The sequence below is a fragment of the Heterobasidion irregulare genome (assembly GCF_000320585.1).
Source record: "Heterobasidion irregulare TC 32-1 unplaced genomic scaffold scaffold_12, whole genome shotgun sequence".
NCBI classification, from domain to species: domain Eukaryota; kingdom Fungi; phylum Basidiomycota; class Agaricomycetes; order Russulales; family Bondarzewiaceae; genus Heterobasidion; species Heterobasidion irregulare.
In genome coordinates, this window is record NW_009258208.1 from 350,403 (window position 1) to 374,109 (window position 23,707).

The 23,707-nt window shown below is 57.1% G+C and overlaps 6 protein-coding genes across 6 annotated transcripts; 3 read left to right on the forward strand and 3 right to left on the reverse strand.

The window, feature by feature from the left end:
- Positions 1-1,325: 1,325 nt before the first annotated feature.
- HETIRDRAFT_481224 (uncharacterized protein) lies at positions 1,326-5,552 on the forward strand (the record flags this gene model as incomplete). The annotated part of the gene is made up of 12 exons (XM_009553721.1): positions 1,326-1,542; positions 1,910-1,930; positions 2,162-2,270; positions 3,279-3,449; positions 3,584-3,636; positions 3,718-3,843; positions 4,231-4,257; positions 4,336-4,412; positions 4,507-4,687; positions 4,797-4,879; positions 4,949-4,982; positions 5,072-5,552. The coding sequence occupies 12 exons, from the start codon at positions 1,326-1,328 to the stop codon at positions 5,119-5,121; spliced, it is 1,149 nt and encodes a 382-aa protein (XP_009552016.1). The 3' UTR covers positions 5,122-5,552.
- Positions 5,553-6,134: 582 nt separating this feature from the next.
- HETIRDRAFT_481226 (uncharacterized protein) lies at positions 6,135-9,029 on the forward strand. Its single transcript, XM_009553722.1, has 8 exons — positions 6,135-6,525; positions 6,597-7,089; positions 7,218-7,313; positions 7,448-7,616; positions 7,713-7,963; positions 8,019-8,474; positions 8,570-8,813; positions 8,870-9,029. Exons 1-8 carry the CDS (start codon positions 6,239-6,241, stop codon positions 8,887-8,889), a joined length of 2,016 nt encoding a protein of 671 aa, XP_009552017.1. The 5' UTR covers positions 6,135-6,238; the 3' UTR covers positions 8,890-9,029.
- Positions 8,998-13,680, reverse strand: HETIRDRAFT_390120 (uncharacterized protein). Its single transcript, XM_009553723.1, has 10 exons — positions 13,540-13,680; positions 12,185-12,465; positions 11,843-12,088; positions 11,256-11,786; positions 10,693-11,142; positions 10,077-10,637; positions 9,742-10,022; positions 9,562-9,683; positions 9,406-9,502; positions 8,998-9,332 (listed from the first exon to the last, which is right to left on the reverse strand). The coding sequence occupies exons 1-10, from the start codon at positions 13,573-13,575 to the stop codon at positions 9,130-9,132; spliced, it is 2,808 nt and encodes a 935-aa protein (XP_009552018.1). The 5' UTR covers positions 13,576-13,680; the 3' UTR covers positions 8,998-9,129.
- Positions 13,681-14,396: 716 nt separating this feature from the next.
- Positions 14,397-17,322, reverse strand: HETIRDRAFT_106429 (Metallo peptidase M24; the record flags this gene model as incomplete). Its single annotated transcript, XM_009553724.1, has 21 exons — positions 14,397-14,558; positions 14,612-14,736; positions 14,791-14,862; positions 14,916-14,969; positions 15,023-15,063; positions 15,121-15,130; positions 15,189-15,288; positions 15,345-15,385; positions 15,440-15,461; positions 15,518-15,573; positions 15,624-15,685; positions 15,744-16,018; positions 16,072-16,232; positions 16,296-16,433; positions 16,494-16,619; positions 16,684-16,735; positions 16,789-16,820; positions 16,871-16,902; positions 16,955-17,036; positions 17,086-17,154; positions 17,211-17,322. 21 exons carry the CDS (start codon positions 17,320-17,322, stop codon positions 14,397-14,399), a joined length of 1,824 nt encoding a protein of 607 aa, XP_009552019.1.
- A 440-nt stretch (positions 17,323-17,762) lies between these two features.
- HETIRDRAFT_329945 (uncharacterized protein) lies at positions 17,763-19,652 on the forward strand (the record flags this gene model as incomplete). Its single annotated transcript, XM_009553725.1, has 6 exons — positions 17,763-17,846; positions 17,901-18,000; positions 18,138-18,213; positions 18,527-18,687; positions 18,737-19,028; positions 19,082-19,652. The coding sequence occupies 6 exons, from the start codon at positions 17,763-17,765 to the stop codon at positions 19,650-19,652; spliced, it is 1,284 nt and encodes a 427-aa protein (XP_009552020.1).
- A 332-nt stretch (positions 19,653-19,984) lies between these two features.
- HETIRDRAFT_162529 (uncharacterized protein) lies at positions 19,985-23,693 on the reverse strand (the record flags this gene model as incomplete). The annotated part of the gene is made up of 13 exons (XM_009553726.1): positions 19,985-20,292; positions 20,342-20,447; positions 20,503-20,621; positions 20,683-20,966; positions 21,017-21,169; positions 21,297-21,557; positions 21,610-21,985; positions 22,038-22,084; positions 22,138-22,200; positions 22,255-22,346; positions 22,398-22,734; positions 22,784-23,258; positions 23,339-23,693. The coding sequence occupies 13 exons, from the start codon at positions 23,691-23,693 to the stop codon at positions 19,985-19,987; spliced, it is 2,976 nt and encodes a 991-aa protein (XP_009552021.1).
- Positions 23,694-23,707: the final 14 nt, after the last annotated feature.

Genomic DNA, 23,707 nt, shown 5'->3' on the forward strand with positions numbered 1-23,707 from the left:
GGACGGAGAGCGCGCGCGATGGAGCGCGGTTGGAGCACCCCGTGGCGCCTCGCCGTCAGATCTCCCACCCACCGGCGGTACGAGTGCGAGTGCGCGGACGGTACTCGTCCTCGATCGTGGGGCGTCTGCGCGTCTGAGCGCATCTGAGCGCGCCGGGTGCCTAAGTGCTTATTTTGCAGGCGCCCGCATGCGCCCGGACGCTCTGCTCAGTGTCGAGCGGCTTGAGTTGCGAGTTGCTTGGGTTACTAGGTTTGTACGCGCGGTGCGTGTGCATCGCGCCTCGCGCCTCGCGCCCCGGTGCGTGCGGCGGATGGGATGGGATGGGATACTGAGGTGCGTGCAGCTAGGTGCAGCTGCGGCTGCGAACGATGCGCGGGGCGCCTGGCGCGTCGCGGTCGGGCGGCACGTCGTGCCTGTCCGTGTCCGTGTCCGCGTCCGTGTCCGTGTCCGTGTCCGTGTCTGTGTCTGTGTCTTTGTGGAGTCTTTGTGGACACGAACTGCTTGTTTGCTCGCTTCGAGTGCCTCGAGCGCTTGGAGGACTTGGAGGAATCGTGTGATGCTGATGCTAGGAGTAGGAGTAGGAGTGCAGTAGTGGTTGTCTATTGTCAGTTTAACGCCAGGCAGGCGCGGCTGGATGGTTGGATGGATGGATGGATGGGTGGAGCCTCGAGGTGTGCGTGGGACGGTGGATGGGCGGCGGCGGGCGAGCGGGCCCCCCGGGCGTTCAGGCGTTTAGGCATTCAGGAGCATTCAGGGCGTTCAGGGCCGCAGGGTTGGAGGGGCGTGAGGATGCCACGGCGCCGGGTGGGCTGGCGGGTGAGAGTCGTGCTGGTGGTGGTGGGTGGCGGTGGCGGATAGTGGGGATAGTAGGCGCGCAGGGCGCCGGTGGGGAGCGCTGTGAACGCGTTAGGGTAGTTGGGGCCATGGGGCTGGAGGCGAGGCGAGGCAGGGCAGGGCGAGGGTTGGCGTCACGGATTGGACGCCGTTTTGTGCGGGGGTGAGCGGGGATGGGGCTAGGGGCGGGTGCGTGAGAGAGCGTGGGATGGATATAGAGAGGGGTGAGAGAGTGGGGAGGGAGGGTATAGATAGACTGCAGAGACGGCGGACGGCAGGGCAGGCACCGCGCACGGCAAGGCGCTTCCCTTTCGCTCTCCGCGGGCGTCGCTTCCTCTCTCTCCATCCACCCTCTCGCTCTCTCCCCACCCGGCGACACACAGCGACTCCTCTCGACGTTCCCCGCCGCAGCAGCACACGACCCGCCCCGCCCCGGTCCACCCAGCTCGTCGCCCGCACCCACCCGCACCCAGCCGCACCCGCACCCGCAGATGCACTCCAGGTCCACCCCGGACGACGACGACCCGCTCGCCGCCGCCCTCCGCCCCCCGCCAGACGAGTCCCCAGACACCCGCGCCCTGCGCCTCGCTCGCGAGGAAGACGCCCGCCGCGTCTCCCGCGCCATCGACGACGCCATCCGCGCAGAGCGCCAGCTCAACAAGAAACGCCGCATCGTCCGCGTCCTCCTCCTCGGCCAGTCCGAGTCCGGTGCGTGCCCTCTCCCTCCTCTTCCTTCCGCCTTTGCCCTTCGCCTTTGCTCGGCTCTCTGCCTCTGCCCTCTTGCTACTTGCCCGTTCCCTTGGCCGCGCGCGGGCCCTGCTTCTTTCTCCCCCATCACTCCACCCGCGCGTGCCATCAGCGTTATCACATACGCGCTATGCGCCCCGTCACTCCCGATTGATAGAGTTGCCTGTCTCCGTGATCGACCGACCGACCCGTGCTGACCTGTGACATCACGTCTTTCTCCGCCCCGCTCGGATATTTGTCCCCGCCGCGGCGTCCTCTCTGCACACCGCGCACTGAACGCTGAACACTGCGCTCTGCGGCCATGTGCTCACTGGTCGCGCGCGCGCAGGCAAGTCTACGACGCTCAGACGTGAGTACCCCAGCTCCCAGCCCCGTTTGCCACGCGCTCACCCCGCACCCCGCACCCCGCGCCTCGCTCACTTCTTGCCTTCTCGCGCTCCTTCTTGCCTTCTCGCCCCTTGCGATCCCGTCACGTCCCATCATCGCTCCCTCGCTCCCCTCCCCGTCCCTTCCTCCTCCCCGCTCCTCCTCTTCCCGCACCCAACTTCGCCTCGCCTCGCCTCGCCGCGCCGCCCCACAGAATTCCAGCGCCTCTACACCCCGACCGCCTTCCGCGAGGAGCGCGTCCACTGGCGCGCCGTCGTGCAGCTCAACCTCATCCGCTCCGTGCACACCATCCTCGCCGCCCTGTCCGACGCGCGCGCAGAGGCCGAGGCCGAGGCCGACGCGCGTCGGAGGGGGTATGCGAGGCATCACGCGCAGGGTGGCGGTGGCGGTGGGTATGGGTATGGGGGTGGTGGGGGGTATGGAGGGGGTGCGGGGCAGCCGCGCACGCGCGCGAGGACGATCGATTCGGGGTGGGACGAGGGCCCGCGGGCGCACCATCCTCATAACGCGCAGCACGCGCACGCGCACTCGATGCATGCGCACTCTATGCGCTCGCATTCGCACTCGCACTCACATTCGCATTCGCACTCGCATTCAAATTCGCATTCACAGGAGCAGGACCAAGAGCAGGACCAGGACCAGGACCAGGAAGACACGCTGTACGACGACCTCACGGACGGCTACTCGCCCGCGCCGTCGCCGCCTCCGCTCCCTCCTCTCCCGCCGCTCCCGCCCGCGCTAGCCCTCAACAGCAGCAGTAGCTACAACAACGGCCACAACAACGGCCACAGCTACAGCCACACCAACAACGGTCACACCAACGCCAACCACAGCTACACCAACGCCAACAGCGGTCACAACAACCCCAGCAACCCCAACCACAGCGTCGGCGTCGGCGCGCGACACGCTGCGGCGGACGACTCGGACGCGGCGCTGGACGCGCTCGCGCTGCGTCTGCTGCCGCTGCGGCACGCGGAGGCGTTCCTCAAGGCGCAGCTGGTGCCGCCGGACGAGGAGGAGGCGGTGGATCTGGGGGCGGGGGCGGGGGTAGGACTGGGTTTGGGTTCTGGTTTAGGCGCGGGGGTTGGAGCGATGGGAGGGGGCGGGTCGGGTGCGTCGTCGACGACGTCTGCGTCGGGGAGCGGGAGCGGAGGCGCGTTGGAGGGCGCGGGGAGGGAGATATTCATTAGGCCGGGAAGGTGGCGCGCGAACGTGTTGCGGGGCGCTGCGGGCGCGTCGTCCTCCTCCTCGTCTTCTGTGGTCGGTCGTGGGAGCGGGAGCGGGAGCGGGAGCGCGGGCGGAGGTGCGAGTGCCGGCGGAGGCGGAGGCGGGGAAGAAGCGGGCGCGGGCGCGGGCGCGGCGGACGAGCCGCAGAGCGCGCTGTGGGCGTGCCGGAAGGACCTGATGGCGCTGTGGGGGTCGCAGCGCGTGCGGGAGGTGCTGGCGCTGAAGCGGGTGAGGCTGGAGGACGAGAGTGGGTTGTGAGTGGTTTTTTTCGTGGGTTTTACTTTGGGGGTGGTGGGTGGGTGGGTGGGTGGGTCGGCGCGTGGCGCGGTGGAGGGCTGGCGCTGGCGGTGACGGGGATCGACGATTGATGGTTGATTTTTGGTTGCAGTTTCTTGAACGACTTGCCGCGGCTTACGGCGCACGATTATTTCCCGACGGACGGTGCGTGGCGCTCATCATCTCTCGCTCTCCTTGCGGCTGCGGCGCGCGTCGTGTGCTGACGCCCTCTTGCGGCCTGCGCAGACGACGTGCTCAAGGCGCGGCTGAAGACGATCGGCGTGTCGGAGTACAAGTTCGAGCTCGAGGCGGGCCCGCAGAGCGGGACGGAGTGGCGGATCGTGGATGTGGGCGGGTCGCGGTTCCAGGTGCGTGCGCGTCGCTGGGTGGGGGGTCGTTTGAGCTGGCTGGCTGTTTCGGCGTATCTGTTTCTGTGATTTTTATTTTTTTTTGAGTGGGGGTGGGGGTGGTGGAGGGGAGGGCGTGGGCGCGCTGCGTTTGCGGGCGAGGGGTTGTGCGGCCGTCCTGCTCCCCCTCTCCCCCCCTCTCTCTCTCTTGACCCCCACCCCACCCCACCCCACATTCTCGCGTCCTCTTTGTTTTGTACCGCTCTGACCGAACCCGCCTCTCGCGCTCGCCCGCCTTCTCTTCCACTCCTCAGCGACGTGAGTCCCTTCTTCGTTTCTGCCCCGCCGCGCACTGGTGTTGACGACGGCGACGACGACGGCGACGACGATTGCTCACGGCTTGGCGTTGCAGCGACGTGGGTGCCTTTCTTCGACGACGGTGAGTCTCGCGGACCGTGCCTGGGGAGAGCGACGTTGCTGACGGGCTTCGGTCGGCGGGTCGCGCGCGCGCACACAGTGGACGCGATCATCTTCCTCGCGCCGATCTCGGCGTTCGACCAGGTGCTCGCGGAGGACCCTAAAGTGAACCGGTTGGTGAGTGCGCCCCGACCCCGCCGACCCCGCCTCGCGTGTTGATCGTCCTCATCGTCCTCATCATCATCATTATGCGCGCGCGCGCGGGCGGCAGGAGGACAGCGTGCTGCTGTGGAAGGCGGTGTGCTCGAATCGGCTGCTGGCGCACGTCGACCTGGTGCTCTTCCTGAACAAGTGCGATTTGCTCGCGCGGAAGCTTGGCGCGGGGACGCGGCTTGCGAAGTACGTGCGCAGCTACGGCGATCGCTCGAACGACGTCGACACGGCGAGCAAGTGTGCGTGCCTTGTTCTTCCCCTTTCTCCCCCCTGGCTGCTGGCTGCTGGCTGTTTGTTGGGGCCTTCACCCGCGCGGATGCTGATGTCGATGTCGCTTTGGCGGGCCAGATTTTCGGAGCAAGTTTAGCGCGATCCAGCGCGCGTACTCGCCCGCGCCGCGCAAGTTCTACGGCTTCTGCACGTCCGTCACGGTGCGTCTCCCCTCCCTCCTCTCTCTGCGCGCGCGTCCCCCCGTGCTGACGGTGCTGCGTCTTTGGCAGGACACGGCGACGACGGCGGGGATCCTCGTCAGCGGTGCGTGGCTCTCTTTCTCTCGCGCGGGCGCGGGCGCGGGGCTGACGGGCTGTTCCCTGTTTTTCAATACATCGCGCGCGCGCGCGCAGTGCGCGATATCGTGCTGCGGCAGCACCTGCGGCAGTCGAAGCTCGTGTGAGCGGCGCGGCGCGGCGTGGGCTCCGGCTGGGCTCCGGCTGAGCTCCGGCCTTGGCTGCGCCGTCGCCTGTCGCGAGCTCCGCGCACCGCGTTGGGCGCGGGGTTCCCTCGCTGCCGCGGTCTTTTGCGCCGACCGCCGATCGCCCCGTGTCCCGTGTCCCGCGTCCCGCGTCGTGCCCGATGGAGGAGGCTCGCCTCTCGCGTCGAGCGGCGCGGGGCAAGAGCGCGCGCGTCGGCATTCGGATGGGCGCTGGAAGGGCAGGGAGGGTAGGACGGGACAGGGAAGGACGGGACGGGGGGGGGACGGTGCTTGTTGTCCTCTGGGGTTGTTGGTTGTGCGCGTGTGTCGGCGCTGTGCTGGTTTTACTTGCTTTTCTTTGACCGTGTTCATTTTTTTTCGCTTGCTTCATTGATTGATTGCTTGATTGCTTGATTTGATGGATTGTTTACTGACTCCTTGCTTGGTTATGAGTTTTTTTTACACTGTGCCTTCTCTCTTTCTTTCTTTGTTGTTGTTGCTGTTGTTGTCGATGGCGATGATTTTTTCGGGTGTGCTACGTGGAGCTATGTGGTCTGCCGCACTTGACACTTTGCATGCACGTGCTACGAGGAGTGAGTAGCACAGTAGTACGCGCGCATCCATTCGCATCTTTCCCATCTTTCGCATCTTTCGCATCTTTGGTTTCCCGCCTTCAGCGCTCCATGCCTCCCGAGTGCCCACTGCCTGCACGTCGAGCGTCGCGCTTCGCTTGACCGGCTGACCTGTCGTGTACCGCCGCCCGCGACGTTCGTTGATGTAGCGCCGCGTGAGAACGGCCATCCCTGCATGTGTTTTTTCTGGCCCTCTGTTCGCTGAGACCGGCTGAGTGCGCGAGCGGGACCCCGGGGTGAGATGGCTACGGGGTCCGTTCGGAGATGTCGGATGTCGGATGTCGGGTGTCGGGATTATGGACGAGTCGAGTCAGTCGTCTTCGTCGACGGGCTCCTGCACTGCCCGGCGACACCTTTGTTCGCTGCAGACGCCCGCCGACGCGCCCGCCGACGCACACTCCCTCGCTCGCTCGCTCGCACAGCCAGCCCCAGCGCTCTCTGATCCCCGCAAGCGTCTGCACACCGCCATGAGCGCCCTCCCCGCGCCCTCGCCCTCGCCCTCCTCCTCTCCCTCCTCCTCTCCCTCGCCCTCGCCGCCCTCTCCCTCACCGCCCACGCCCTCGCTGTCCACCTCGTCGTCCGCGCTCTCGCCCTCGCTGTCCACCTCGTCGTCCGCGCCAGGCACCCCGCCCCCGCGCACGCCCCCAAACCTCCACCAGAACTCGATCGACCCCGCCGCCCGCTGGCTCGTGCAGAAATACGGCGGCACAAGCGTCGGCAAGTTCGCGGCCACCATCGCCGCGCACATCGTCCCGTGCGTGTCTCCCTCCCTCCGCACCTCCCTCTCCGCCGCCCTGACTCGACTTGACTCGCCGCGCCGTGCAGGGACTACCTCGACCAGCACAAAGTCGCCATCGTGTGCTCCGCCCGCTCCGGCTCCACAAAGGCCCTCGGCACAACCAACCTCCTCCTCCGCGCCGCCGCCGAGGCCCTCCACCGCCCCTCCTCCTCCTCCTCCATCTCCTCCTCCGCCTCCGCCACATCCGACTCGACAGCCCCCGCGTCCGGCACAGCGACGCCCTTCGTACACGGCCGCTCCTCCTCCGCCCAGTCCCCCATCTTTCCGTCCTCCCGCGCAGCATCGCCCGCGCCCGCCTCGTCGCTCGTGTTCACGCCCCTCGGCGACGCGTCACAGCCCACCGCGACGCCGACGCCGACGCCGCCGCCGCCGCCGTTCAGCGCGACCGTGGACGTCATCCGCGCGGAGCACATCGCGGCTGCACAGTTGGCCGTGCGCGACCCCGCCCTGCGCGCCGAGCTCGAGGCCGAGATCACGCGCGACTGCGATGGCCTGCGCGCGTTTCTGTACGCGACTCAGGTGCGTGCGTGCGTGCGTGCGTGCGTGCGCCCTCGCTTCCCGTCCCGTCTTCCCTCCTGTTCCTCGTCCTGATCGTGTGCCTCGTGTGCGTGCCTCGTGCGCCGTCCGCTCACGCTCGCCCCGCGCAGGTCATCGACGAGATATCGCCGCGCTCGCGCGATAGCATCGTCGGCTTTGGCGAGAAGCTCGGCTGCAAGCTCGTCGTCGCCGCCCTCCGCGACCAGGTGCGTCCCCCCTCCCCCCCTTCTCTTCTCTCTCTCTCTCTGACCCCCTGACTCCCCTTCCCTCCAACCTCTCCAACACTCTCGCCGCCCCGCCCCGCTCCGCCCCGCATCACCGCTGCCACCGCCCCCAACAGGGCATCGACGCCGAGTTCGTCTCGCTCGAGAACGTCGTCCCCGCCGCGGCGCACGACGACGCGGACGCGGACGCGCACGGCGCGCTCGGCCAGGGGTTCTACGACGCCGTCGCCGAGGCCATCGCCCAGCGCGTTCTGCAGTGCGGCCCGCGCGTGCCCGTCGTTACTGGTGCGTTCTGCATGTTCCTGCGTGCACGCGATGAGCCACGCTGACTTTGTGTCCACCCATCCACATATCCGCCCGCACCCCCGCCCGCGCGCGCAGGCTTCTTCGGCCCCGTCCCCGGCTCGCTCCTGCGGCAAGTCGGGCGCGGCTACACGGACCTCGCCGCGGCGCTGCTCGCTGCGGGGCTCGGCGCGGCGGAGCTGCAGATCTGGAAGGAGGTGGACGGGATCTTCACCGCGGACCCGCGCAAGGTGCCGACCGCGCGCCTGATACCGCTCATCTCGCCCGAGGAGGCGGCGGAGCTGACGTATTATGGGAGCGAGGTCGTGCATCCGTTTACGATGGAGCAGGTGCGTGCGGCGGTGGCGGCATTCGGGGGGTTTCTTGTGAACTCACGCGTCGCAGGTCATCCGGCGCAAGATCCCGATTCGCATCAAGAACGTCGAGAATCCAAAGGGCGGCGGCACCGTCATCCACCCGGACCCGGACCTCGACCTCGACGCCGTCCCCGACTTCCTCTCCTCCGCCTCCAGCACCCCGTCCTCACCTTCCCTCCCCAGCGCGCTCTCGCCGCTCCTCACCCAAAACGGCGCGTTCACCACCAGCAGCGCCGGCGGCGCATCGCGCAAGCTCCCGACGGCGGTGACGATCAAGGAGCGCATGGTCGTGCTGAACGTAAACTCGAACCGCAAGAGCGTCTCGCACGGCTTCCTCGCGCGCATCTTCGGCGCGCTCGATCGATTCGGCGTCGTCGTCGACCTCATCAGCACGAGCGAGGTGCACGTCAGCATGGCGATCGAGGACGTCCTCGACCGCAAGGCGCTCGCGCGCGTCGTGCGCGAGCTCGAAAAGTCCGGCTCCGTGCGTCGCGCTTCGCTCCCCCCCCCCCCTTCCCCCCTTCGTTTCTGCCGCTCCCGCTCACGCCCGCTCACACTCACGCTCGCGCGCGCGCGCAGGTCTCCGTGCACCGCGACATGGCGATCCTCTCGCTCGTCGGCAAGCAGATGCGCCACCTCGTCGGCATCGCGGGCCGCATGTTCACCACGCTCGGCGGCGGGAACGTCAACGTCGAGATGATCTCCCAGGGCGCGAACGAGATCAACATCTCGTGCGTCATCGACGGCCGCGACGCCGTCAAGGCGCTCAACCTCATCCACCAGAGCTGCCTCCAGATCAAGCCCGAGGGGCCCCAGGGCCGCGGTGCGCGCTCCCCGCCGTCTCGCTGACTCGCTGGCTGATCGACTGACCCGCATCAGTAGGCCCGTGGTTGTTCTAGGGCTACACATCTATCCTGGAGGAGAGCTTCTTTTATATCTCGACGTTGAGCCGTCGGGGGCGGATGTAGCAAAAAAAAAAACAAGCATGTACTGTAGAGCACACAAAAGGTGGGGTCACCGCCAGACTCTGTTTCATCACTCGCGACGTGCCTGGCACATCGACGATCCGGAACATACACACTACAAATACAACCAGCTGGCGATGCGTATTGTTACAGGCGAACGGCCCTTCGCTCTCCTCACTTCATAATTCTCGTCCTGACGTGGTCCACGAGCTCCGTCGCGTCAGGCTCGTCTGTCGCAGAGTCCCAGTCGAAGTTCTTCCCCGTGTGCCCACCCCGCATGTGCACAAAGTTCAAGAACCCACGCCACAGCGGGATCTTGCCCAGGACCGCCGGGTCGCCGATGACGATCAGCAGCGCCTGCGCGCGCGTCAGCGCGACTGCAGCAAGTAAGCATCAAGGGATCAACAATCGCATCTATGTATATGCCATAAGCACGTGGGGACCGCTCACCGTTCAGACGACGAGGGTCTCCGATGAAGCCCGCTGACTTCCTTTCGGTGGTTTTCGTGTTGCTTCGCACTGTCGAAAATATGATGACCCGTCGCTCCTACATCACGAAGGACGTCGGTCCATCATCCCCAGCAGACTGCAAATGGTAGCACTCACCTGTCCTTGGAACTGCTCGACCGATCCGACAGTCACGTCGCCTAAGTTCTCTTCTTTGAGGCTTCTCCTGATCGCCCGGACTTGCATCCGGTACGGGCTGATCACACCGATCTCTGCCGCCTCTATGGTTCCAAGACCCGTCAATCCATGCCAATTAATCCAGGTAGCGAAGGCGCTCACCAACACGTCTCTCTCGATCCCCGACAAGGTCCCTACAGTATTTTTTGACGAGCGAAATTTCTTCTATATTGTAAAACGATCTCGAATTTCCGTATCTGTCCCTTCCCTGGATCCCGTGGAAAACGACGGGGAATGCTTTATTCACGAGAACAGAGCTGCCTAGCAGGGAATGCGTGATCTTAGGGTCCCCGGCACACTGTTGCTGATTGTCATAAAAACGTTGATTGGAAAAGGTGAAAATTGCTTCGTGCGATCTCCTGTTATTCTTGAGTTGAACGATCCTAAAAAGCAGCGATGAGAGGGATAGAGCGAGGCCAGATTATAAAAAGCCTTACGTCCGTCCGTCCCCGACTGCAGGGTCATATATTTTTTGAGACATCAGCCTCTCCAAGAAGCTACGCCGCAACCCGACGTTATGCGACTTTACGACAGGTCCCAACTGTTTTGGATCTCCAGCTAGAATGATGTTGGTATCGTGGCCCGCAACGGCGGCAATAGGAATCAAGGTCAAAGGTTCCTCGGCCTGCCCGGCCTCGTCGATGAAGACATGACTGTAATAGCCGGTGGGTATACCAAGGCTCTGAAGGACGCCCGCCGAGCTGCAGGTAGACACAACGATGCGGAATTTGACCATGGCAGACTTGGGAGGAAAAGCGAACGTATCATGATCGTTACTCAAAGTGTACGGTACCACTGGCTCCCTACAATCCTGCAAAGGTCGAGAAAAGGCATTGAGACGAAACATGTCGCCTGTGGACAAGTGAGTTGAGAGGCGTGTCGTTAGTTCATCAGCTGCAGAATTGCTAGGGCAACATGCAAGAATCCTGCAGCTAGAGCGACGCTTGAGTAGTTGGAGAATCGCCTCCGTGATCGTGGCCGTTTTCCCTGAGCCGGGGCTATTGTTCCATATATAAGAACAAAATCGGAGGAGAAAAAGAAAATGCGACGCACGGGCCATACAGGATAAATGGAACGCTACCAGGCGGCAGATACAGTATCGAACAGATTGTTCGAGTTTGTTCCTCATCCTGCCCAATGCTTAAGTTGTAAAACTCGATCTCGCCGACGTCATATGCCGGAGTCGTGGGTGTCGGTGTCAGTGTAGGAAAAAGCACCCTGGCCGGACCAAATTTGAACGGGGCTGATACTGCGAGATGCATTCTACGTAGCGGCATCCGATTGAGTACAAATCTCAAGCCGAACTTGAAGCCACGGTATGTGCTAAACCCCTTTGGCACGCGAAGGACAAGTGGTCCAACAAATCCGTCTTCCATGAATAAGTACCCGCCTGAATGTATGCGCACTTCATAGCATGTGTCGGTCGATAGTTGGTCGAGTATGAGGTAGTCTCCGACTTTGATGTCTGGCAAATTTAGCTCATCTTCGTGAGCGAAATCAATCCTACGACGACTCTCAGACGGAATAATGTCCTCAAACAGAAACAGCGTACTGATATCTTGGATATCGAGGTCGAACTCGAACATCACCTATCACAATGTTTAATAGATCACGACTTGCTTGAAAGGTCAGAATAGCTGTCGCCAAAATACAAGCATAGAGCGCACCTAATGTACGCCTCTTCAAGCCACAATAAAGTCTCGAAGTAATCTCGATACGTGTCGACATTCAGTTCGACCGGCATGGGCGCTTGGGCAGCGTGCTTGATCTCTTTATCAAACTTTGATGAGTGCAGAGTCTCTGCAAACGTCGATGGCAAGGGAAATTCGGGAAGCAAGTTCTCATATTGTGTTCTCGTCCATGTGGGAGGCTTCAATGGAACAAAGTTCGAAGGGTTAGGTCGTGGCGGCCGACGGGATCTGTGGGGCGTCTCAGGAACTCGCAGGCGTTTTTGATCAATCAATGAACCTGCGATGCCGGACACTGGGCGAGAGATTGTGAGATCGGTCTTTGAGGAGAAGTTATGGAACACGAAAAGAAGGCTGTCCTCGAAGCGGCCTTCGTAAGAAGGAATCAGAGTCACCATGACACGCAACGAGGTATCTGGCTCTATCCATCTTGAATCTCCCTCGATTTCTACAAGGAAGCTGAAGTACAGATCAGCAATGTACTGGCATGAACGAATGGGATCAAACAGACACACCTTGAAAACATGTCGGTCTGCAATGACTGCGAGGATGATAGCTTGACCTCGATCAATGAGACCTTGGGGCATGACCTCAGCGATGCAGGCGCGCACGCATCAAGATGGATGGTGAATCTCGCCACGCTTGAGGCGAACAGAGACTGGTCATCGGCCCGCTCCACGACGCCAAAGTCATGGCCGTCTGTAGGATGGATAATAATATCGCCATCGTCAGAGGCGTCACCGAGAGTTTTGTCAATACCACTGTGGTTGCCAGGATCGACGTGTTTATCTCCTTCGACTGCCTTGAAGCTTCTTTCCTCGGCACCGCCTGCAATTCGACCTACAGCGGCCGCAGACACATATTTCTGCTGATTCAAATGTTGTTGTGACTTGAGATGAAGGTTCCGTTTCGATCGTTTAAATGTCTTCTGGCAGACATCGCAACGCGCGAATCCTTCAGGGATGGGGATTGCGCCCGGCGAAGCGCCCGTGGACATCAATTCGACATTTGATTTGTGGCATTTACCCTGTGTATGCGCATCGAACCCCTGCGTTCCCACATACACGAGTATGCGGCATACATCGCACCAAGATGCTCCTGGGACTGCCACTGGTCCTGGTAGAGTGTTCGATTCGTCCTCTGCATACGCAGTACTGGGAGTATTGACAGCAGTGGTATCGCTCTGGGAAGGACTAGCTTGCGGCTGCGAGGGAGTCGACGGGCATGGTGTGTTCCTCGCGGTGTCAATGCGTCTAGCCACCTCCAGATGCCGATTCCCACCAAGATGAATGTGTATCTGAAACGCAGGGATGAACCGGTTGCAGGGTACGCAGTGCTCGATGTCATGCCGGTGACGGCACCGATCAGGGCGCATACATACACCTGTCTGAAGAGTCTCTGGACAATACGTTCCGAGGGGGTCTGAAGGGGCGCCAATATCTGTGCTTTTCACTACGGTAGAGCTGCTCTGGGTAGAGGATATGGGGGCGTCCGGAAGCGTGTGTGACGAAACTTGCGGGTCAGCAGTCGAGGTGGCGCCTATATGCGATGTCGGGGTCGTAGCATCTCCTCTATCAAGCACCTTTCGATGCGGCTTCCCACCAAGATGAATGTGTATCTGAAACGCAGGGATGAACCGGTTGCAGGGTACGCAGTGCTCGATGTCATGCCGGTGACGGCACCGATCAGGGCGCATACATACACCTGTCTGAAGAGTCTCTGGACAATACGTTCCGAGGGGGTCTGAAGGGGCGCCAATATCTGTGCTTTTCACTACGGTAGAGCTGCTCTGGGTAGAGGATATGGGGGCGTCCGGAAGCGTGTGTGACGAAACTTGCGGGTCAGTAGTCGAGGTGGCGCCTATATGCGATGTCGGGGTCGTAGCATCTCCTCTATCAAGCACCTTTCGATGCGGCTTCCCACCAAGATGAATGTGTATCTGAAACGCAGGGATGAACCGGTTGCAGGGTACGCAGTGCTCGATGTCATGCCGGTGACGGCACCGATCAGGGCGCATACATACACCTGTCCGAAGAGCATCTGGACAATATGTTCCCAGCCTGTCTGACGGAGGGACAGCAGTTCCAGTGTCTATTTCATTCGCTGTGGTCGTGTCGCCCTCTGCAAGGGTCATAGGAATCTCCGACGGGGGCAGATAGGAAACAGCAGATGCCTCTGGGATCACTTGCGGGCCATGGATAGCCTGGGCGACCGTCGAGTGCGCCCGTCCGTTGACGTGCGCCTGCATCACTTGGGTAGGAATGAACCGTCTGCATGGCACACACTCTGCGACATCGTGCTGGTCGCGACAGCCAGAACGCGTACAGTGGCCTGACTGCAACGCTTCTGGACAGTATGGCGACATCGGTGAGCTGTTGTGGAAGAAAGGTAAGAATGGTGGGAGGCAAGAGCAAGAAGCGCTCTGGCCTGTACTCGGAAGGTCCTCGTTACCTCCTTCCTCAGAAGGGCGAGCGTGACAGATGTTGATGGATGATGGATGAGAACCCAAGTCCTAGAATGGCCTATGGCGCACCAGTCTGGATTAGTGACATCAACTTTAGTACTCAGATACCGTGTTTTGTCCCACTTTTGTTACGGCGCTCTACAGTGCTCCATCTAGCAAAGGGTTGGAGTCCATTTCTGGTATGACATGGTAGCGGGACCGTGCGGCAACAGGCAACGACCTGTCCACAGATCACAGAACAAGTCTGCAAGAATACGTCCCGAGCGCGTTTCGGATCAACTCCACGCACATGCTAAACGAATTCACAGCTGACTTCAATTCAAGTGAAGGTAGGACCCCTTCGCTGAACACAGGTGGCAAAGAACCAGAAGGCGCAATGTATCCAGGCACGAGCCGCAGTTAAGATGGTTCAGCAGTCGACTAAACACAGTCAATGCAAAATACACAGCCGCAGATTACCTTGTTGTAGATTATACATCAATGAGAATTTGACAGCCAACCAGCATGATCGATACTGACGCGTCCTCGTAGCATGCAAGAGGTCAGGTCAAATGTGCACACAGTCGCGGAAGGCAGTATCGCAAATATTTCTGCATCACCTTTCATTACAAAGGCGCGCACTCTCTTTCGAGCCATGCAAGCGCGCGAAGGTCGTTCTTCAACAAGGGGCCTACCTTCGCCAAAGTCTCTGCATGATACTTGTCCAGCCAGTCTCGTTCCTGCACCGCCAGCAGGCTAGTGTCAATGAGCTTCTTGTGGATCGGGCACTGCGCAACGATCTGTTCTAGCAAACCAACATACGAAAGGTTCGAAGACATACCATAGTAATGTGCTCGAAACCCAAATAGCCCTTGCCGCCGAAGTTGTTCGGAGTCTTTGCCTCGCGGACGATTACGACGTTTTCGATGCGAATACCAAAGCGGCCATCAGCATAGTACCCCGGTTCTAAACAAGGTGCTCAGCGCATATTAGATACAATTGAGTCAAATTGCCGCGGACCATTTGACACTGTCATGCCAGGCTTCAAGGGCGTGTTGTTGTATGCTATCCGAGTGCCAATACCATGCGGACCTGGAAGCGGCGTGACATTCGAAGCCAAATTTCCAGTGTTGAACACGAGTTACCTTCATGCACGTTCAGAAAGTGCCCGACTCCATGTCCCGTGCCGTGCCTGTAGTCTGAGGTATATATGAGCAATTGTTGTGGGTAATGTTCAATGTTCAGGACATACCTAACCCGTCTTGCCACAAAGCTCGCCGCGCCCAAGTATCACTGTTACCAAAGTGAGTTGACTAAGGCATATTTCCTTGGCTTGAAAGTCGACCTTACATTATGTACCCTTCGTTCGATGAATGCTTCAACTTGATGCGACTATAACTTCTCTGAATACGACGCACCTGATGTTCCAGCCGGGAAGATAGCGGTGTCGATGGCAATATGGCCCTGAAGCACTCGGGTGAAAGCCCTCTTCTCTTCTTCGGTTGGTTCGCCGAAATGCTACCAAAGAGGCATAAGCGAAATAAGCATTAAATTTCCACCCCACAGGGGCCTACCCATGTCCTCGTGACGTCAGTAGTACCGTCCAAGAATTGTGCTATGTAATCTTGTCAAAATCGAAAACCCTCAATGCAGGAACTTGACCACTCACCGCCTGAATCGCATAAGTAGATCTGCGATTCAGTAACTTTAGAGGGCGACATGCAAAAGATAAGCATAAATGACATACCTGGTCCTTCTTGATGATGTCGCTGTTATGTGGGTCAGGAGAATAGTGTATGATGGCTATTCAACAGTTAACTTTCGTCCATCATGATTCTTAAAGCGGGTTGTACCTCCATTTGGCCCCGTCGAAGATATCGTTGTGAACGATAGACCCTTGTATAGGTCGAGCTCTCTACACATCGTTTCAGTGCTGAAATTGCTTATGAAAAAACAAAGAAAAAGCCACTAACTCACGGAACCTCTCCAATTGATCGGCAGCACCGCTTTCAGAGATCTCTTTGCCCTCGTTCAGCTGTGCCTCGAGCCACGCAAAATATCTCGCGAGTGCAGCTCCATCCCTGATATGGCTGGCGCGAAAGCCCGCGATCTCTGTCTGATTCTTGATAGCCTTGAGATCCGCAACGGGAGATCGGTCGATAGTCGTATTGGAGCTGCCAATGGCCTCCGCGACAGCTACACTGGCTTTATCTCCCAAGAGAACCTTGACAGTAGCAGAAGATGAGGACTAGATTTCAAGGCATCAACGCGCATACTATGAACGGCGGACGAACAAGATACCTTCAATTCATTGGCCAGTCGTCGCAAGTAGCTTGTGAAATCGGCATACGGCCGGGTCTCAACTTGTGAGCCAAGATGATTCTTCAAGGAGGCATCCACTTGCTCTGGATCGATAAAAAGATAGGCTTTTTCAAGCGTCACGATCGCATACGCAAAGAACACTGTGACAATATGTTAAATCGCCGTGCCGTTGGTAAACGCGATAGAAGAAAGCGTAGACAAACCAGGGTTGAAGTCAATATCTGCACCCCGCAGGTTAAATAACCACGCGACCTCATCCAGCATCGTCACTATCAACGCTTGTACCTCCTTCTTCCGTAGTCCATCACGTAACTTGGATAACTTGTCAGTGTGCAATTCGCCTGGAAAGGGACTCGTTCAAATAATGCGACCGTTTCTTAGACGGAATTAGGTCGTCATACCGGAGTATTTGATTTCGAGAGGGAAGACATGGCTCTTGGGACGTGCAGGTCGATCAGAACCCCAGACCTTGTCGACTAGATTTTCAGTGAACGAAAAGCTGGTCTCAGGAAAAAACTTCGCGTCGGCTATGCCAGAGCAAAAGATTAGATAAGTATATATGAGAAGCAAGATGTAGTCCATGAAACGCACTAGCTGCAATCAATTCTGGGTCTATCCCTACTCGGTCTGACTTCGAAACATTCTACAGAAATGCCGCAATGAGTATGACCCTCGCACCAAGAATGTTACACCTACTTTTTTGATGAATTCCTGCCATGTTGGCACATCTTACATGGTATTAAATATGAATTCTCGACTTCAACGATGACCAACCCACCTGGCAGACCCTGCTTCATTAGTGTCCAGTTCCTAGTCAATCTTCAGTGCGACCAAAAGACCTGAGGAGAAAGCGCAATCTTACTTGTCCAGCTGCTGCTCAGCTTGTAAGAAGTAACGCCCATCGGTAAACAAATATGCCTTGCCCTTCGTTACAATTGCGGTGCCTTCAAGCCATGAGACTCTCTGTTGTCTTCGCCGTAGGATTTGACACACCTGCTGAGCCTGTGAATCCAGAAATAAAAGCCCTGCGCTCATCACACTGCGCGAGATACTCGCTCGAATCTGGACCAAGTAGCTGTGAATCAATGGAATTTACGTTGAGCAAACTGCATACATACGTTGGTCTTCGCTCGGCACAACATACGCGGACACTGGCTTCTCAGCCATCAGCTTGCGCAATGCATCGAGCCTAGCCGATGTGTCAACAGTCTGCGCGCCAGGTAAGCCCATGGTAAAAGACGAGGAATAGAATCGATAGGATGGGGATCTGTGACACCGGATATGGTGAGTGCCAAAGACGCGAAAGGCAGATGCAAGCATGTGCTCCAAGGAACAATCCGGAGACCTTGATTGGGTGTAGATCTTGGCAAATCGATCTTTTAGAAAGATATGCCTTTATCCCTTGAAGCTGCCGGACGATATGGTGTGCTTGTGTACGATTTGTGTGCCAACATGCAACACCCCCATTGGCGCGGCTGTCACTTCTGGAAGAGATTAGATTAGATGACATAGTGACAACCCCCTGACAGCTTTGGAATAAGCAGTAAAGACCCCAGTATCTTTTATTAGCGCTGGCATCATTGTCCCTGGCACGCCCCCTTCACTAAAATAACGACTCTGAACGTCCTCCTTCCACTCATTTACTACGAATACTCTCTATATTTGCGGAAATGGTTGAGGACAAGTACATTGGCCTCGTTCTGGCTATGTCCAGCTCGCTAGCAATCGGCACAAGCTTCATCATCACAAAAAAGGTGTGCACAAACCGAGTAGACGCTTGGCATGCCTATATTCACTAGGCTACGTAGGGCTTGAATGATGCAGCGGATCGACAAAGCGCATATGCTTCTGCTTCAGACGATTATGCATATCTGAAAAATCCAATCTGGTGGGCGGGGATATCCACACGTGAGTTCAAACGATGCAGAGGAAAGGCAGGCTCAGCTAAACATCGCTCGCCGCGTGTCGGTTAGTCGTCTTGGGGGAATGTGAGTCCTGCGACATCTACTAGTAGCCTGTAGTTGATCGATGAGCTTGAACCGCAGTGGCAAACTTCGCAGCCTACTCCTTTGCACCTCCGATCTTGGTTACTCCACTAGGCGCCCTCAGTGTTATAATTGGGTGCGTATGCTTGTGTTCATATATTCTTTGCCGTATGTCTTTTCAGCCGAGCGACGGAGAGTAAGAGGCTTAGCACCTCGATTCTTCCACCATCTTTGCACCTGTGTTCGACTGGGTTCACAGTCCTGGCGTACAAGCTAGACACTCAAACGTTCTCACCTCACTCCTCAGTAGAATTCCCGGTGCTCGCCTGCTTCAATCTGACATGGGTGTCACTTTCCCCATCCTTTTACGATACCCTAATAAAATTCTTCTTCTCTGATATCTATCTTGCTGCGTCCTGTTCATTTGACTTACTTCCAACAAATTTCAGTGCTATTCTCGCGTCCTATCTGCTCAAGGAAGAGCTCGGTCACCTAGGACGAGTGGGCTGTGCATTGTGTCTGATCGGCTCCCTCATCATTATTTTACACGCCCCAGAAGACAAAGATATCGAGACTGTCGACGAGGTTCTACGTTATGCGGTCCAGCCAGGTGTGCATGATACTCTATATATAAATTTCAGCCCTGACACGACTATAAGGATTTCTCATGTATTGCTTTTCTGTTCTCGTGTTCTCTCTCGTCATGATCTACTCCGTCGCGCCTCGCTACGGTCGCTCAAATCCGCTCGTATACATCTCTATCTGCTCCCTCGTGGGATCCGTCTCCATCATGGCTGTCAAAGGCTTTGGCATCGCGGTCAAACTCACAATTGCTGGTAATAATCAATTCACCTATCTAAGCACCTACGTATTCGGCGTAGTCGTCGCCGGCTGTATTATGGTCCAGATGAACTATTTCAACAAAGCTCTCGACATTTTCTCGACTAATGTGTACGTCCATCTCTCCTCCGCCTTCTTGACGTCCCCGCTGACCCCGCATGTAGTGTCAATCCCATGTATTACGTCTGCTTCTCTACCGCGACCATCGTCGCTTCTCTCATTCTCTTCCAAGGATTCAACACCGACAATCCCACGAACACCGTCTCGCTCATTGCCGGCTTCGTAGTCACCTTCCTCGGCATCCATGTCCTCGAGCTTTCTCGCAAGCCCGAGTCGGCAGCCGCCAACGGCCATTCTACACTTGAAGGTGGCCTCATGAATCCCCGTCTTTCTCTCCAAGGACGTGCTTCTCTTGACGATTGGTCAGCGCCGGTACCTGGGTCTGCCGGCCTCACCCACGCACGGCGCGCGTCGCGAAACTCGCTGTACCGTTCACAAACGGCCACGCTGTTCAATGCATTTGAAGATGACGAGGCGGATGGAGAAGCGGTCGGCCTGCATAGGCTGTCCGAAGAGGATGACGAGCTCGAGGCAGTCAACGAGCGAACGCGCTTGCGTGGGGATCGAGAGAACCGCAGTCGTGAGGGATCGGCTCCTGGGTCGCGACATGTGTCGCGAAGTAATAGCAACTCGGCCTCGCCGCACGGGTCGCAGGGCGATTTGCGGAGGTCATAGCGACATTGCTCCAAGCGAGGAGCACTGTTTTGAGTAAATATTGTTGGTGTGGAAGGACATCAATAGATACCAGCGGTGCGGACTACGTATATTACATCTGCTTCTGTAGAGCTTTTTAAGCCTTTTTTCAGTCACTGCTGGTTGGTTTTAATGGAGCACGACGACGGTTTTTTATTATTATAGTTGCGAGGTTTGATTCAAAGCTTCCTAGTGACATCAAGAGATGGTGCATCATATTCGTGTGCGATTCATATAGGATGTGGGCGTGATATCAAGGCAAGAATAGGCTGCATCAGACTAAAACGCCCCAGTCTATTGTACAGTATACTACATCATTCGGCCTCCCTCCAAGGTCTACCGACATTTGCCCCGGCCTCGTCAATATCATCGATGCTCCCCAGAGTCAACGATTCCATCCTACGAGTGGAACCATTCATGTCAGATAGGCCAAGCTCGCGCAGCTCAGCACCATAGCCGCCGTTGTCCCGAACGGGCTCCAGCGGGTCCCATGGGATTGGAATACCCCTCCATCCTTTGTCGATGTGAACATAGTTCAAGAAAGAGCGCCATAAGGGATCCAGGGAAAGGACATAAGGATCACCGACAACGATGAGCAAAGCTTGTGCCCGGGTTATCGCGACTGTGGTATCCATCAGAGTAGACTCTAAGATTGTACCTGGAGGATGCACCATTGAAACGACAGGGATTTGCAACAAATCCAAGGGTGTGTCTGAGATCATACTCGACAAAGTCTATACTGCTGCGCACCGTGGAGACGATGATCACGCGACGCTCCTTGGAGGTGTAAGATCATGAGCAACCTGTCAAGTTGAAAGAGAGAAAAACATACTTGGCCCTGGAATCCCTCAACGCTCCCGACCTTGATCCCATCAGCAAATGCCCTGAGAGAATTACGGATTTTCAGGCATTGAGCGTGATAAGGCGCTATGATGCCGATGTCTTGATCCGCTGTAGGTAAAAAGAAACTGTGTCAATCGTTGGAGAACTAAACATCAAATTATACCCTTACCGACGCGAAATTGTCTCTCAGAGCGCAAAGCCTGGACGTAAGCTTCGACTTGTAAAACCTCTTCGATGTTGAAGAACGAGGGAGACGACACCTCCCGATCATCTTTGCCTGACATGGCATGAAAGACGACTGGAAACTTGCTGGAAACAAGTAGAGGGCTGCCAAGAAAAGAATCTACCGTGCCCTTGTCGCCGCACGACTCTAATTCATTGGAATAGAAACGTTCGTTGGGATATTTGAGAATGGCATTGTGCGAACGATGATTCTTGGTCAATTTCACAATCCTGAATGTCATAAGAAAGTACTCTGAGAAACATGGCAAAATGAGACATACGTCATTCCATGACCCTTCTTCAGGTCATAGATATCCCGATTCATGAGCCTTTCCAAATAGCTGAAGGTGTCGCGCGACAGCGGATCGAATGATAGGTCCAAGCTGCTTCGGATCTCCAGACAGCACAACGTTCGTCTCCAAATCGGACATCGTCTTTATTGCAATCATGACCTCCGGTTCAGCCGCATGGCCTGCCTCGTCCACAAAGATGTGTGAGAAATGTCCACGCGGCATCCCAATACCATAAGCAAAGGAGGCAGACACAAGTTGAGACTATGACCCTGTATCGTCGCAGAAATAGCATTCGAGGCATAGAGAAATGGCCGCCGCTGTTGGTGCTTGTAAACGGGAGCAAGTCATCTGGGACATCTTCTTTATCTCGACTGGGAGCATAGAAGCGAAAGAGCTTCTCAGTTCCAAGGAGATGAGTTTGCTTGCTATAAGATCAGCGGCAGAGTTGCTTGGTGCACATGCTTCGGTGTTAGCACGCAAAACTTGAAGGATGGATTCCACGATGGTGATGGTTTTGCCTGTTCCTGGCCTACAACGAAAAATGAGATGAAGGCAGGCAGAAAGAAAATTCAAGTTCTCACGGGCCAAAAACAATGAAGGGAACGGAGCCTAGTGGGCGATTTATGATGGCCTTCACAGCGTCTAGCTGAGAAGAATTGTTGGTGATGATCTTGTTGTACGGAGTGATATTGATTGTGTCGCGTGCCCTCGCATGAACATGTTTCTGGATAGGAAACAGCAAGTGTTCTGGAGCCATTGCTGTATCTAGAGCCTGGTGCTGCCGTCGCAATGGGATTCTGTTCAATCTGAAGCGCACATAATAAAGCCGGTCCCTATCAATGCTCAAAAACGAGTTGTGGAACTTGAGTCCAACTTCCTCTCGTCGAACGAAGTGAACGCGGCCTTCAAACCATTTCCCTCGATCCGCGCCATGACTTTGAACAATGATAGAATCGCCTGGCGATGCGTAAGGCTAATCACGACCGAATGATGCGAGAAATGTAATTACCCGTCAGGACACTTGGACGCCTTTCTGCAAGCCCTGGAACTCTCAAACTTCATAGTTGGGTGAGCATATGTGGAGAAAATCTCGTTCAAGCGCAACTGACTAGTAATATGCGCCATGTCGGTCAAGCAGAGCGTTGTACATATCGTAGGTCTGGAGGTCATTTCTCGAGTGAGGCACGTCAGCATCATTTGATGTCACCCGTACGCATACGACTCACTCCATTCGGTGTTCTTCAGTCCAAAGCAGGGCCTTAGAGTGACGAGAGTAAGTATCTGCGTTCATGGATGGTGGCAACACGGTTCTCTGGAGCTGGGCAACAATGTTCTAGACATGTCCAGTAGATAAGGCTGAGGATACAACCCTTGGTATCAGCGCCAACGGGAGCGTGGCGACCCACTTTATTGCAGTAAGGACGGGTGGCGGATCGCCTGACAGAATCTCAGTCTCCGGTGTGCGCCTGACGGGCTTCCGAGGCACATAGGGAGCAACGGGCTTGAGAACCTCATAATCTGCCTTGCTTCCTACGACGACCTTGAGTGCCCGAGCGATTATAAAACGCTGACGAAGGCTGAGATCTTCGAAAGTAATTTCGAGCCGGTCTTGATAGCGCCCGCGCAAAGCTTGCTGGAATGTGACACATACACCAGAGTCACGACCATTCTGCAAGAGAGAAGGACCGAAAGCCGCTGATGTGAAGCTGAAGACAAGGTTAAAGACTGAACAAAATAGTGTGAAGTGGGACATACGAAGACGTGGTTGCAAAAGGAGACGTGGTTGAAGATAATTTGAGGTCCATCATTTTGATTCTGGACGAAGGATCGATCATCTGGACCTTGAGCTCCACACTCACACCTCTTTCTGCGTCCTGCACTTCCACGATACCAAAATCAACACCATATTCATCATGAGAGACCGTCACTCCATGCTTGCCCTTAGCAGCCTCATCGAATGCAGACTTATAAGCAACCAAGTTCTCTCGTCGCTTGTGAGCAGGCCCGGCGACGTGGGACGCCCAGAGGTCGTCGCCGACGGCAATGTCACACAGCTCGCAGCGGACATGTCCAGGAAGAACCGGAGCCCCCTCCGGCTGCAGGTCGGCTGGTGCACCCCTTCGCTCATTATGCGAGCGGAGAGGTCTACCAGTGACATGCTGTGCTCCCTTCATGTTGCGGTCGCAGGCCGGACAATGGAAGGCTTTGGATATTCCGGATACATATTGCGCTGCCTTCTTAAGCCAAGCCTACGCTACTAGTGCAAACGCGTCGACATGACTCACAGAAGTCGACGTTGTGTGGGCAAACTTGAGCCATGCCGATGAGGTAACCGGCAGCGTCGATGAATCAGCTCGAGGTGATGATGACTTTGTGAGTCAGCAGTAAAAAATCGGTGTCGACACGCTGTGATTAGCGCAAAAGCTGGATGCTCGGATCGAACGACAACGATCGTGATAGAGGCAAACCCAAACGCAAGGAGACCAGTGGCTCCAGAGTCCGTTGAGTATATGCGCCCACAAGCGCCCACACGATATGATGAGAACGAAGGATAGATTACGAAAATCCAGTCGCGAAGGAGATCGCAGCGAGGACCTAGACGCCTCGAGGCGCATCGAATAAGGGTTAACAAAGTGGGTATGACTTTATATCTATGTCTTATCATCAACAAGAGCGCTA